Source organism: Bos mutus, chromosome 8, assembly GCF_027580195.1.
Source record: "Bos mutus isolate GX-2022 chromosome 8, NWIPB_WYAK_1.1, whole genome shotgun sequence".
NCBI classification, from domain to species: Eukaryota; Metazoa; Chordata; class Mammalia; order Artiodactyla; family Bovidae; genus Bos; species Bos mutus.
Window position 1 is genome coordinate 68,078,305 of NC_091624.1, and position 13,521 is coordinate 68,091,825.

Below are 13,521 nucleotides of genomic sequence, written 5' to 3' on the forward strand. Positions count from 1 at the left end.
CTTTTCCTTTTCAAGCAAATTGTGTCGGATGCTGGAATGACTCTGAATTTTGAAGTCATACAGTCCTAGGTTTCAGTCCTGGCTTTGCTACTTAGCACCTATATGACTTTGGGCAATTACCTAACCTTTCTGAGACTTAGTTTCCCCATCTGTTAAATTGGGATAATAACACCTCCCTCAATGAGTAGATGTGACTACAGAATAAAGCCTGGTATGGATGAGCACCCTTCCTCCTAACAAGGAAAGCCCCCTCGGCTATCCAGCTCTGGGAGGCTGCTGTGGAGAAAATCTTGGACAGAGTCTCCTAATCATGTTCATGATTTTGTAAAGACCCAGAGTTAAATGCCTGCAAATATCTAGGCTCTGACAGTTTGAGATGTGGGTTTTAGTTTCCAAGCTTCACTCTTCCTGTTTTTATCACCATTGTAGGCAGTGCTAAGTGGAAGGACCTTTCATTCTAGGTTGTGCTCTTTACCACTGTAAGAAGGCCAGAGACTTTGTCTACACTCCAAATGGCTGGTTAGAAGTTAATGGCACACATTGAGTATTTTACCTGCCTTAAGCCAAATAATTAGTCTCATTGACTCTTTACCCTCAAATTAAACAAAGTTCAGATGTTTTGATTTCATGTACACCCAGAATTCTAGGTTTGGGACATTGTCTAGTTAGCATAGTGTTTTGTGTACATAATCTCATTGATTCCTCCTTGATCACATGGGAGTAGCATACAGATTCCAAAAAGTTCAGGTGATATTGAAGTCACTTAAGTGACAGATGTATTTCCTTTCTTTCTCCATTTACACCATTTTGAAAAGATTCTGAAGGTCATTATAGTTTGAAGGGAACTTGTGTAAGTTTTTGGAAAATATAGTTAAAATTCTGTTGCTGAAAAGACACATATGTTGTTATTAAACTTAATATGTATACTTTTCATTGCAGTATTACTTAGACATACAGGAAAATTAGCTTAAATGCATTCTAGCAGCCTTTCAACTTGGAGTTGATTTGTAAATTCTCTCCAGCCTGAGAAATCAAAGAAGCCAACACTAGTTCTATAGATCCAAATTTTACTTCCAACTCCACTTCTCAGAGGATGACTTTATTTTGGCTAACCCATGGTAGGTAGTATACTAAATATCAGTGGTTACCTGTGGGTGACTATTGCTTATTAAATGTATTCCAAAATTTTTCAATGTATAGATGTATTCATTTGGCAATGATAAGCATTCTCTAAATTGTCTGGGTAGAGTTAAGAAATTTAAATCTGTCCAGTAAGAGTCCCTAGTTTTCTTCTGATTTGTTTTTCTTTACAGTAAACCACAGTTGTTGCTTCTTTCCCTCTAAATAGGGCTCTTTACCTCCAATAAATCCCCAGGCAATTCTGATATGCCCCATCGCCTACCTGCCATGGTTATGCGGACTCATGCATCTCTTTTACACATCAATCATGAAGGACCATATAGTAACCTGTCATATCAGGGTGCAGCTTTGACTCACAAAGTACCTGGAGTTAGCCTTGCCCAACTCGGTGAAGAGAATAGTGTCTGCTGGTCTCAAATGTGGATTCTCCTACTTCCAAATTCTGGAGACCCCTCTCTTGTGCCACACTATACATGTGAAGTCATAGCATTCCAGTTTTTTGCTTCAGTGTCCCAGTTAAAAGATTCTTTGTCTCTGTTCAAAGTTCATTTTAAAGACCACATTTTAATTCCTTGACCTCATGGAAAAATTAGCTTCTTTCTTTCTAATTTTCTTTATAAGCTCCTGACCATGAACTTGAGGAGAATAGGGCTCAGGTCTATCACGTTCACCACCTTGTCTCCCTAACAATTACCCTGTAGAAGGGACTCAGCAAATATTTATTTGAATGATAGGTGAATGATCACTGACTAATAGGAACACGGGTCAGTCTTTATCTCACGTGTTAAATGTCCATGGTCTCAGCCTGGCATGTCTCTCAGGAGGATCAGCCTTGTCTTCAAGCTATGGCAATGGGAAGGGGATTTTATGTTCTTCTTTGAGAAGAGAGACTTCCTGCTTGCAGTCTTCCTGATACAGATGTTCACTAAACAGCCCCATGCCACTTCCTTTGAAACTTCACAAAACACCCCTCCATCACCAGGGTATTTCTGGTTTAAATACTTTTTACCTAACTGACAATGCCTGTTAAGAATGTGTGCCTTTTAGGATATATTGACCTAAATTTCTTCTTCAAGGATTGTCTCAGCTAAAGATACAGACAAATGGGACTAAATCCACTTGTTTTTTACTTCCACGTCTAAGTTAAATTTTTTTGAACAGAGAGTTAGGCAATTTTAAATTTCTGCTTTTCTTTTTTTCTTTTTTTCATGTAAATTTATTTATTTTAATTGTAGGCTAATCACTTTACAATATTGTATTGTTTTTGCCATACATTGACATGAACCCCCATGGGTGTACATGTGTTCCCCATCCTGAACCCCCCTCCCACTTCCCTCCCCATCTTAAGGTAGTTGGAAGAAAATGCTTGATGGTGGTAGCATCCATTCATGTTACCAGCCAGTTAGCAAAGTGAAAAGCTGCACCATCCTCCTGCTTTCAAGTTCCTCTCCAAGTCTCTTAAATCCAGAGACGCAGCCATAATAGGAAATACAAAGGAAATGATTACAGATAATTTATTCTGTTCATTTATTCATTTAGTGGAAGGTTTTAGTCCCCAACCTAACTTTTACAGAGGTCATATCTCTTTTTTACATTGTAAGTAATAATAAAGAAAATGAGCTATTCACTTCCTACATATGTCTTATGGGTTTTGTATTATAAAATAACTTTTATTGCATTTTTTATTGTAGGCATAATACATGTTTATTGTTTAAAAACAGAGAATACACATAAGCAATAGGAAGAAAATATAGTACATAATCCCACCATACAAAGATAACTACTGTTAACATTTGCTGTGTATCTACTCTCATCCCTTTTATACGCTTTTATGATTTTCTTTTTTATAAAACTGTATACTACTCTTCATACTAATTTTTAAAATAAAAAACATATATTGTGGACATCTTTTGATGTCATTAGATACTGTCATAAAGCACTATTTTGATGGTTGCAAAATATGGATGGATCCCCATGAATGGATTAATTCATGTCCTTTGTTTTAATATTATTTTTGTTGGTAGATTGAAAAAGTCCTTCAGCAGGGAGAGATTGGAGACTGTGCAGAACCCTACATGGTTATCAAAGAAAGTGATGGTGGAAAGGTATGCTATTTTGACTGTTGCTAATTGGTAACATTTTAGAAGAAGCAGATATCTTTCAAAAGTCTTCCACAAAATAGTTAATGGAGTTTAGTCCATAATGTGTCCCTATATGAAGCACTAATCAATTATATTAAAACAAAATAAGGAAGGGAAAATGATCAATGATGATAACTTTTTAAAGAAATAAATTGTTAAACTCAACAAAGTCCACATGTGATGATGTACACACCAGTGTCTAATTACAGAACTTGACCAGGACAAAGACACTTCCTGTTGCCTTGGTTCTGAGGCTCCAACTCAGTTGGTTAAGAGGGCCACAGACACCCCAAAACTGTACACTGCCAGAACTCTCTTAGCCTCATTACAGCATGGGCCACTGCCCTTTCTGGTATGACTATTTAAAAATTATCTGAGACTGCCATACATCAGAAATTTATTAGTACAACATAGGTATTGAGCCTATGAAAAGGACATCTCTTCTCAGTACCCATTTCCAAAAGTTTCTAATACAATTTTTAAAACATGGCCTTTTGGGAAATAAGACTTGCCTGACAGCATCCCTTCTCAGACAGTAAAGAATCCATCTGCAATGCAGGAGACCCAGATTCGATCCCTGGGTTGGGAAGATCCTCTGGGAAAGGGAATGGCTGCCCACTCCAGTATTCTTGCCTGGAGAATCCCATGAACAGAAAAGCCTGGCAGGTTATAGTTCATGGGGTTGCAAAGAGTTGGACATGACTGAGTGACTAACAATTTCACTTTGTTTTCACTTTCAATAGTATCCTACTGCAGACTCATAAGTAAGATTCAAGTTAAGATTTATTGAACTCAAGATACTTTTTTTAAATCTGAAATTAAAATGAATACCTTAAAGGTGTTGTCAACCTAATAAGGAAGTTGTGAGAAGCCCTTACAGATGTCTCTGGACTCTTCCAAGGCATCTTTGGAAAACAAGGCTGTCTTAAGGGCTTGAGAGGTGATGTACAGAACTTTTCATCCCCAGATTTCTTTATATGAATCCAATGTAGCTAACCCCTAAAAAAGGTTCTTATTGATAAGCTGGTATAACAAGCCCAAGACTGTGGGGAGTTTTTTGTTGGTTTAGCTGAAAATGTATTCAATAGTTAATGCAGCCTTTCTTTACCTTTCTTTAAATTCCCCCTTTTCTATTATGTGTTTCATCAGTGGCACTTCTGGCCTCAGTTTGCCACTTTTCTGCCTATTCACTCTTTAATCAGTAGAATGGGGGTTTTGGAGATGGCTGTCAGATCCATGGCAGAGGCAGTTGACCTGATGCTAGTGTCTTACTGTCTGTTTCTGCTGTCTCTTTCATTTTCTGCTAGAGTAAAGACAAGATTGAAAAACTAAAACTTCAAGCTGAATCCTTCTGCCAACGTTTGGGGAAATACCGGATGCCCTTTGCTTGGGCTCCCATAAGCTTAGCAAGTTTCTTCAGTGTCTCTACCCTGGACAGGGAGGTAACCGATGTGGAGTCCATGGTTGGTAAGCTTTTCAACTGTGTGTGAAGGGAAGGGCTCCCCAGTGTACCAGCCGTGAGGTCAGCTGCTGATTGGTGGGAGTAGGGGTGCAGTAAGGTGGGGGAGTGGGGAGGGAGAAGCAGGTGAATAGGATGAAACACAATCAGAACCGGAATACAAATGCTTGATTGGGCAGTGATCCCCAAGACAATTATCATTACTTTGTGGAATTGAAATATAGTAAGATTTTTGGTTGGAATTTTCTGTACAGTTAGACGCTTTAAAAAGTTAGATTCTGGGTTTTGTTTTGCTTTTACAGTTTTATCCAATACTTAAATGTTATTCGTAATGCCTCTGGCCCCATTTGTGATATTTAATGTATGTGGGTTTAGGAGATTCATATTTGTCAACCTTGTCATTATAATATGATAACACTTGTCTGAAGAAAGGAAAAAAAAAAAAAAAGTTAATTTACTTTTTAAAAGCAAATCCTTGAAAAAACAAGAAAATATAATAATACAGTCTATGGTGAGTTAAACAAAGGTACTGTAGTTGGCTCCTAAATATAAGAAGAGCAAGGGCTTCTAAAAGTACAACTGTTTTTTCAGTAAAATTTTAGTTCCTTAAAGTTTGTTTTACCAAAAGCAATGAAAAAAAAGTGGATGCCAAAATAATATTTAGTTACTGTTCTGATTCATTTAGCATATTTCTCTTTTTCATTACCTAACCCTTCATCTGAATTACGAGCTTCCTCAACAGTTTGGGTTTGGAACTATTGAAAAGGGTTACAGAGTTCTCAAGCATATCTCCCCTCACCTAGTGCAGAGTTCCTGCTTTTTAAAATGTCTTTGTATCTAGAAAATATTTATGTCTCCACTCACATTTTTGGGACATTTCTCGGGACATTTCTCATCCATCCCTTAGTGTTGCCACTTCCAAAATGTTGCCTTTAGCAGAGGAGTGGTGGGAAAGGGATTGTATTGCTGCTCTCCTGGAGTTATTCATGCATAATTACCAGTCAAACTCCTGGGTTATTTCAAAACAAGCTCTATTTTCATCCATCCTGATCATCACACCACAATATATGTAGGTTTTTTTTTTTTTTTAATGCCACTTTCTATGTAGACCCAGGTAGCCTTATTCAAAAGAGTTCTTCATAGAAAAGAACACCTTTCAACTAGATAGTTAAGGCACAGAGCTTGCTGGATCCTCAGTCATTTCCAAGCAAGGAGAAATTAACCTGACTACAGAGACTGATTCTTAAGAAGCAACCAAAGATGCCATGTGTAATCCTGAGCAGCGTGGCAAGTTTAGGGGGCTCAGTGGTAACAGGAAGCTCCAGTTCAGCATCATGACAAGAATTCAGGGTAAGAGAATGTGCAAAGACAGGGTTGGACCATTAGAGTTCTAGGCACTTTGACCATTCACAACAGAACCCCTGAGTTTTGGAGTGTAAAAGCAACAAGATCTTCACCCAAATCTCCAAAGTGGGTAAAAAGTACTCAAGCAGACTGTAAAAGAGTTCAGATTTGGGTGTGACTCCATTCTAATTGCCGTTGGGCAGGTCAGCCTAGGCAGAAACTCAGCTCTGCTGCCGGGCCCACACTGCAAGAGCAGAAGAAAGCTCAGATCCAGAATGTGCTTAGGCTTACATAGTGTGTTTGGGTCACAATCCCAAATGCCTTCAGGGGCATTGGAGTACACATGTCTCCCAATGGAATGTAAATATACTTATAAAACAGAACTAAAGACTGTTGACTAAATAAAGCTTATTATTTAGCCAGACTCTGTTCTGGCTGCAGTTCTGGACTCCAGCTACCCTGATCTCCACCTGGGAGGGCACTGCAGTAGCTCCTGGGCTCTCACTATGATCAGAGGAAGATTAGGGGCTGCACAGAGGAGGTAGGGGGGTAGGGTCTAAGAACCAGGACAAGGGGAGGGAAACTATTATTCAAAGCAAGAATGGCCATGTTCAGTGTTGTCATTCAGTGAGTGTCAACATACCTTAGATATGGTAAAGTTAATAACTGTTATGTATTCAAACAGGAAGGCAAACTTTTGAATGACAAGTGTTTTCCTTAAAGGGAAAGGCTCTGCGGGTGAGCGGAGAACTTTGTCCCAATCTCGAAGACTTTCTGAAAGAGCCTTCTCCTTGGAGGAAAATGGGGTTGGATCCAACTTCAAGACTTTAACCATTAACAGCTTTTTCAAGCAGGTATCTCTTCATGTTACAGTGTGTCTGGAATGGTCTCCCCATAATGGCATGAGGGCAGGAGCCCAAAGCAATAGTATATATAGTGACTAAGAGGATGAGTTACTCATCCTCACTAATTATCTACAAGACAGGGCTGATGGCACTTGCTTCTTGTGGCTGTTGGGGGTTGAGAGGACGAGACATGTAAAGTGCTTCCCAGAGTGCCTGGGATATAGCAAGTGCTAAGTGAATGTTAGCTCTTTTAATTAAGAGAAAGATCGGTTCCCATTAATACAAACTATCCTATTTGAACTGTCATGGTCAATTCATTTATTAGGCTATGAAAACAGTCTGGCTAAAATATCCATTTCCCTTTTGGTTCAGGGTTTCTTGGCCTGGAAGTTGTCCATCTCACCCCTTTTCCAAGTGCAGGCTTTCTCCACATGCCTACTTCCTCACTGAGTATGACCATTATAGATTATATTCTTTGTTAGCTCAGAAACTTTTGAGACTACTTAAAGGATGAAGAACTTCCTAGTGTCATCAAATTCATAGAGACAGAAAGTGGAACGACAGAAAGTAGAATGAGGGTGACTAGGGGGCTACAGGAAGGGGTAATGGGAGTTGTTTAATGGGGATAGAGTTTCAGTTTTGCAAACTCCAAGTATTCTGGAGATTGTTTGCACTCAAAAATGGTAAATTTTACGTGATATGTATTTTAGTACCCAAAACACAACTTGACTTATACTTAGTTTGACTCTGTTTTGGAAAATGTTCCGAAGCTCAAGCTGTTCTCTTGGGACATGTCAAGGGGTTATGTAAACAAGGGGTTATGTTAACTGAAGTGCAGAAGAAATACTGAGGTTTCTGCATGCCATGCCTCATGATGGAGCTCACAGGGAACTGAAAGGATTTCTATTGGGGGAATATTCACAACTGTGTTGCCTTGGGGGGCAAGGTACTTGGCATAACTAAGTCAGAGTTTTCTCATCTGTACTTAGGAATAGGACACACCTACCTACCTACCTTCCTTACTGGGCTGCTCTAAGGGTTAGCATGGAACTTGGGCACACATATCCCTTGGCAGCATGCCTGTCCCATGCAGGCACATGGAGGGTAGTGTTTATGTTTACCTTTCTTAGCCAAAACAAATGCGGAAAATATGAGGATATTTGATATATGAAAGACATGAGGGAAAAGATAGAAAGATGCTCTCTCCATCTTCAGATCTTTGAAGAAAGATATAAACTTACTCTGTTCTGTTCCATGGAGTAAACAAGTATCAGTGGGTTGAGTTATATGGGGAGGAGCTTTTGGCCTAGATCCTCGATGGTCCTCACAATTACAGTAAAAGACCGGTCCCCAGGAGGACTGAAGAGCCAGGGTGAGATGGGAGTGGTAGAGAAATAATATTTGACAAGAGGATGACTAATGGTTTCAGAGTTGCCTTATATCTATGAAAGACATGTTACAATAAAACTTAAAAATAAAAATTTTCTGAGAAATCCTTGGTCCCAACCCCAGGAGTCCGTGATGCATCTACACTAAGCCTGACTTCTCTCTTGGCAGGAAGGAGATCGCCTCAGTGATGAAGACTTATTCAAGTTTTTAGCTGACTACAAAAGATCTTCATCCCTACAGAGAAGAGTCAAGTCAATTCCAGGTGTGAATGGCTGTCTTTATCCTCTCTGATGCCAAAGCTATTTAGAACTAGGCACTTTATTCACGTAATGCTGCAGTTTTTTTGTCAAGTGAAATATAGGATTTTGCATTAGGAGTTAAGGTCTAGTTCCGGGGGGCAAATCTGTTAATGCTTTGTATTTTATTAAAGGGTTGTTTAATAAATAAATAAACATCATGCTTTATATTTGATTGCTCACTCAGAAAATCAGATAACTGTGTGAACAGAGAAGCCTCTTTTATCATATTGTATGGAACTCTTAGCATAAGAAAACAGTGAAGTGCCTTGGTGGAAGGTGAGGGTGTACCCTCCTTATTCTCAGCCTGACAGCCCCTGAGGCACTTCTGCAGCTCCCTGGGGGTACCAGGGAACCCACTGTGAAAATCACCAATTTTTAGTGCTTGTGATGAAGAGAAATTAGTGAATTATGCACTTATGGTGTGGTAGTTCTAGAAGGGACTTTAGAGATCCTCTAATGTTCTTACTCATTTTTACAATTTCTTGCTTTTTTAAGTTCTAGAAACCAAATCTCAAAAATCGTCATGACATGCTTTTTCTCAAACTATAGGAAATAATCTGAGCATGCCAAAATTCTCATACTTGTACAACTTATCCTAATTTTCATAAAAGAAATATAGTATAGCAGTCTTTCTTGATCCTTTGTATATGATGTCTTCACTAAGACAGACCTATTTTCTTCCCAAATTTAGGCTTGCTCAAACTGGAGATATCTCTGGCTCCAGAGACCATCAATTGCTGTCTGACTCCTGAAATGCTGCCAGTGAGGCCCTTTCCTGAAAACCGGGGACGCCCACACAAAGAGATACTGGAATTTCCAATCCGAGAAGTATATGTCCCTCATACTGTGTACAGGTAAGAATAAAGGCTCTTGGAAATCCACTGAACTACAATTTTGAGTCTTGTTTGGTAACACTTTCATCATTCTTTGATCTATTTTCCTACTTGCTAAGTTTTGGGGAAATGAAATATGATGCTTACAAAATTACAGATAATGGCTGGATCACTTTCTAAAGATGATTTATCTCAATTTTTTTTTTTCACAAGAAAATGTTAGTTCAGTCATAATTGAAATATAGAATTATAGTGGACATATTCCTTCTAGAAACAAACAAAAAAAATCCTCCTAAATTATTACCTTGGTTTTCTCATGGGCAGAAGGATATATTGGGGAAAGAGTAATGACTAAAAGAGTTCAGGTTATCTGAAAGACAGGTTTTTAGCTCAAGATCCGCTCTGTCAGTAGACTTTAGAGGAACGATAGACATGTTCTATATGGTAGCCACTAGCCACACGTGGCCATTCAGCTTTTGAAATGTACCCACTGCAGTGTAGGAACTAAAATTATCATTTTATTTAACTTTAATTAATTTGAATTCAAATTCAAGTAGCTACATGTGGCTAGTGGCTACCATATTGGATGGCATGGAGCTAAGGCAGTAAAGGTCCAAAAGGTTAGGTTGCTTCAGTTTCTCGGAGGTCTTTCACATGGGGGCTCAGAGGGAGCTTGTCAGCATCCATCTGCCAGAAGTATTGCTGCTCATATACTTTTATTTTGAGAAGATTTTTTTTAACAAAGAGAAGAATATTGTAATAAGTACATTTTCTCCACTAGAAATGACATTTCGTAGTTTTGTGTGTTTTTGTTTCGTCATTGTTTTAAACTACTATATAGTGTTCCTTTCTGTAAAGAGGTCATATTTTTATCTATTTCCTATTTTTGTATTGATATTTTTTTCAGTGTTGGGCTCTTGTAAACACTGTGCAGTGAGAATTGTTGTCTTTGTGTCTCTGTGCACGTATATGAAAACTTCCCTAATTATTGGATCACAGTAATATGTACTTTCAGTTTTATTTACCCTACCGCTTGTTTCCAAAGTTGTGTCAGTTAGCAGTCATGCCTGCAGTGTAAGAGAGTTCTGATTCCCAAGTCTTGCTCCTAGATAGATAAGCATTCCTGGGATGCAGTAGTTTCTGTTCTCCATTCCCTAGAGGGAGATGAGGATGTTTGCTTATGGATGCTGTGTGTATCTTTTTAGAAACCTGTCCTATAACTGGCAAACAGAATGCTCCTGCCATTGGAATGAACTTGCACCCAATGAATTCTATAGTTATTCAACTTCCCCTCAGCATTTAATCACCCCTGGGAGACATTTACAACTCTCTGTACTCCGTGCTGCAAACATTATCCTTAATTACATCACAGCAGGACTCGGAATGCATTAGTGCACCTACTGATTCAGAAATGTAGGAGTGCCGAGGAGGACAAGTCTGAACGGATTACTCTGGACCCAACTTGGCATCATGAGAAACAGACCCACAAGTGCAAAGTGAATATTCTTTAGCTATTCTGTGCACTGTGGAAATGCCAAAGCCACCCCATTAAAAACCAGGTCTCTGTTCAGGAGATAGAACACAATACATCTCTTTAGCTTTGGTCTTCTTTTGGCTCCCACACCACCATATTTTATATCTTGTTTAAGGAAGGAGAGTTTATGGTAAACTTGGCTCAGAATCTTACTATGTGAAAATGTTAAAGAACTGAGAGAGCATCTTGTCTGAATTTCTCATGCTGTTGTTAAATTTTTAGTGTTTCTTTAGTCTACATATGCTTTGTACTGGTTTTGATTAGGTTGGTCTTGACAGTAACCCCATCCTAGAATAATTCTTCCCTTTCTTCCATCACCACTCCCATTTCACAAAACAGAAATGAGAGACTCAAGTCAGATCTGAACCCAAGTCAAACTGGGAAGCTGACTCAGTTTACCCTTAGTGACCTCATCTCATTTTTGTTGAAACTGTAACCTCATGACTTTTCTGTCCCCTCCTCTTTAAATCAAAGTCTCCTTTCAGACAAAGGTCTCTAAACCTCTTTACATTATGATATCAGTAGCAGGTGTGGTGTAAAGTCTTACCTCTCCCAAGACTATTATTTCAGTTGGTGGTGGTCAATCAGTCGCTAAGTCGTGTCTGACTCTGACCCCATGGACTGCAGCACATCAGGCTTCCTTGTCTTTTGCTATCTCCCTGAGTTTGCTCAAATTCATATCCATTGTGTTGGTGATGCTGTCTAACCATCTCATCCTCTGCCGCCTCGTCTACTTTTGCCTTCAATCTTCCCCAGCATCAGGGTCTTTTTCAGTGAGTCAGCTCTTTGCATCAGGTGGTCAAAGTAATGGAACTTCAGCATCAGTCTATTCAGTGAATACTTGGGGTTGATTTCCTTTAGGATTGACTGGTTTGATCTTGAGGGCCAAGGGACTCTCAAGAGTCTTCTCCAGCACCACAATTCAAAAACATCAATTCTTTGACACTTGGCCTTCTTTATAGTCCAACTCTCACATCCATACATGACTATTGGAAAAACCATAGCTTTGACTATACAGACCTTAGTCAGCAAAGTGATGTCTCTGCTTTTAAATATGCTGTCTAGGTTTGTCATAGCTTTTCTTCCAAGGAGCAAGCGTCATTTAATTTCACGGCTGCAGTCACCATCCACTGTAATTTTGGAGCCCATGAAAATAAAATCTGTCACTGCTTCCACTTTTTCCTCTTCTATTTCCCAGGAAGTGATGGGACGGAATGCCATGATCTTAGTTTTCTGAATGCTGAGTTTTAAGCCAGTTTTTTTTGCTCTCCTCTTTCACCTTCATCTAGAGGCCCTTTAGTTCCTCTTCGCTTTCTGCTGTTAGGATGTATCATCTGCATATATGAGGTTGTTGATATTTCTCCTGGCAATCTTGATTCTAGCTTGTGATTTAGGATGTATCATCTGCATATATGAGGTTGTTGATATTTCTCCTGGCAATCTTGATTCTAGCCTGTGATTCATCCACCTGGCATTTCACATGAGGTACTCTACATATAAGTTAAATAAGCAAGGTGACAATATATAGCCTTGTCATACTCCTTTCCCGATTTTGAACCAGTTGTTCCATGTAAGGTTCTGTGTAAGGTTCCATGTAAGCTTTGAACTGTTGCTTCCTGACCTGCATACAGGTTTGTTAGGAGACAGGTAAAGTGGTTTGGTATTCTTCTCTCTTTAAGAATTTTCCAAAATTATTTCAGTAGGGATGGCAATTCCTGTTTTTCTGGATGTTATCCAAGAGTATGGTAGGTAGGGTAGCTTTTCCTATTGATCTTGCTGTCGCCATGTCTGTAATTCCAGTTGTTTTTGTATCCCTTAAAGGAAATCAAATAAATGAAAATTCAAATTTACCAAGCAGATCAATTTGGGAATAATTCTTTGTTTGATAGTGGATTCACCTCATAAATTTGAAATATGGCTTCACATAAAAATTTGATCTACACTGGTAGAGAATATATATATGTATTGGACCAAGCAAGGAATGCCTACAGTGACAAAGCCAGGATTCAGCTTTCCAATTTGTGTACCTTTTGCATGAACTTCAGAGCCCCCTTGAGTGGGGGGGAGCTATTACATGGACGCATGGCAGGTGTCTGGCCTTAAGTGTGAGTTGTGGCTAGACTCACATTTTACAGGATTCTCAGGTGGTTAGGGTTTCTGCTTAATATCATATGAATAGAACTCAGGTTCTTTACCTCTCTTAAAGGAGTAGCTGCCATGGAGCCTCAAATAAAATTGGTCTGGGATAGACTGAGCTGCCTTCTTGCCCTCAGGCTCCCTGTCCTCCGACCTCTCTAAGTGCCTCTTTTAACAGCCCTGCCCCTCCAGGTACCCTCAGTCAGGGTCACAGTGTTGCCCGCTATGGGCGCCACCATTCACGCTGTATTCTCTGTGGCTGCTGCCCTGCTGCCCCTCTCTGATGCAGATTGCTTTGAGAAATAATCTATTGACAGACCAGTTATAAAAGAACTGGGCCCGGCTGTGGAAGCATCCCCATGAACCAAGGAGGGTTGATCACGCATAAAACAAACACTTGC

At 39.4% G+C, this 13,521-nt stretch overlaps 1 protein-coding gene across 4 annotated transcripts in view; it reads left to right on the forward strand.

Moving 5' to 3' along the window:
- DOCK8 (dedicator of cytokinesis 8) overlaps window positions 1-13,521 on the forward strand; it is a 233,270-nt gene that overhangs the window by 106,435 nt on the left and 113,314 nt on the right. For all 4 annotated transcript variants that reach the window (XM_070375802.1, XM_070375805.1, XM_070375803.1 and 1 more), the window contains 5 exons: window positions 3,165-3,245; window positions 4,589-4,748; window positions 6,808-6,938; window positions 8,487-8,580; window positions 9,309-9,471. In XM_070375802.1, the coding sequence (XP_070231903.1) occupies window positions 3,165-3,245; window positions 4,589-4,748; window positions 6,808-6,938; window positions 8,487-8,580; window positions 9,309-9,471 (629 nt within the window). The remainder of the gene's footprint in view (window positions 1-3,164; window positions 3,246-4,588; window positions 4,749-6,807; window positions 6,939-8,486; window positions 8,581-9,308; window positions 9,472-13,521) is intronic.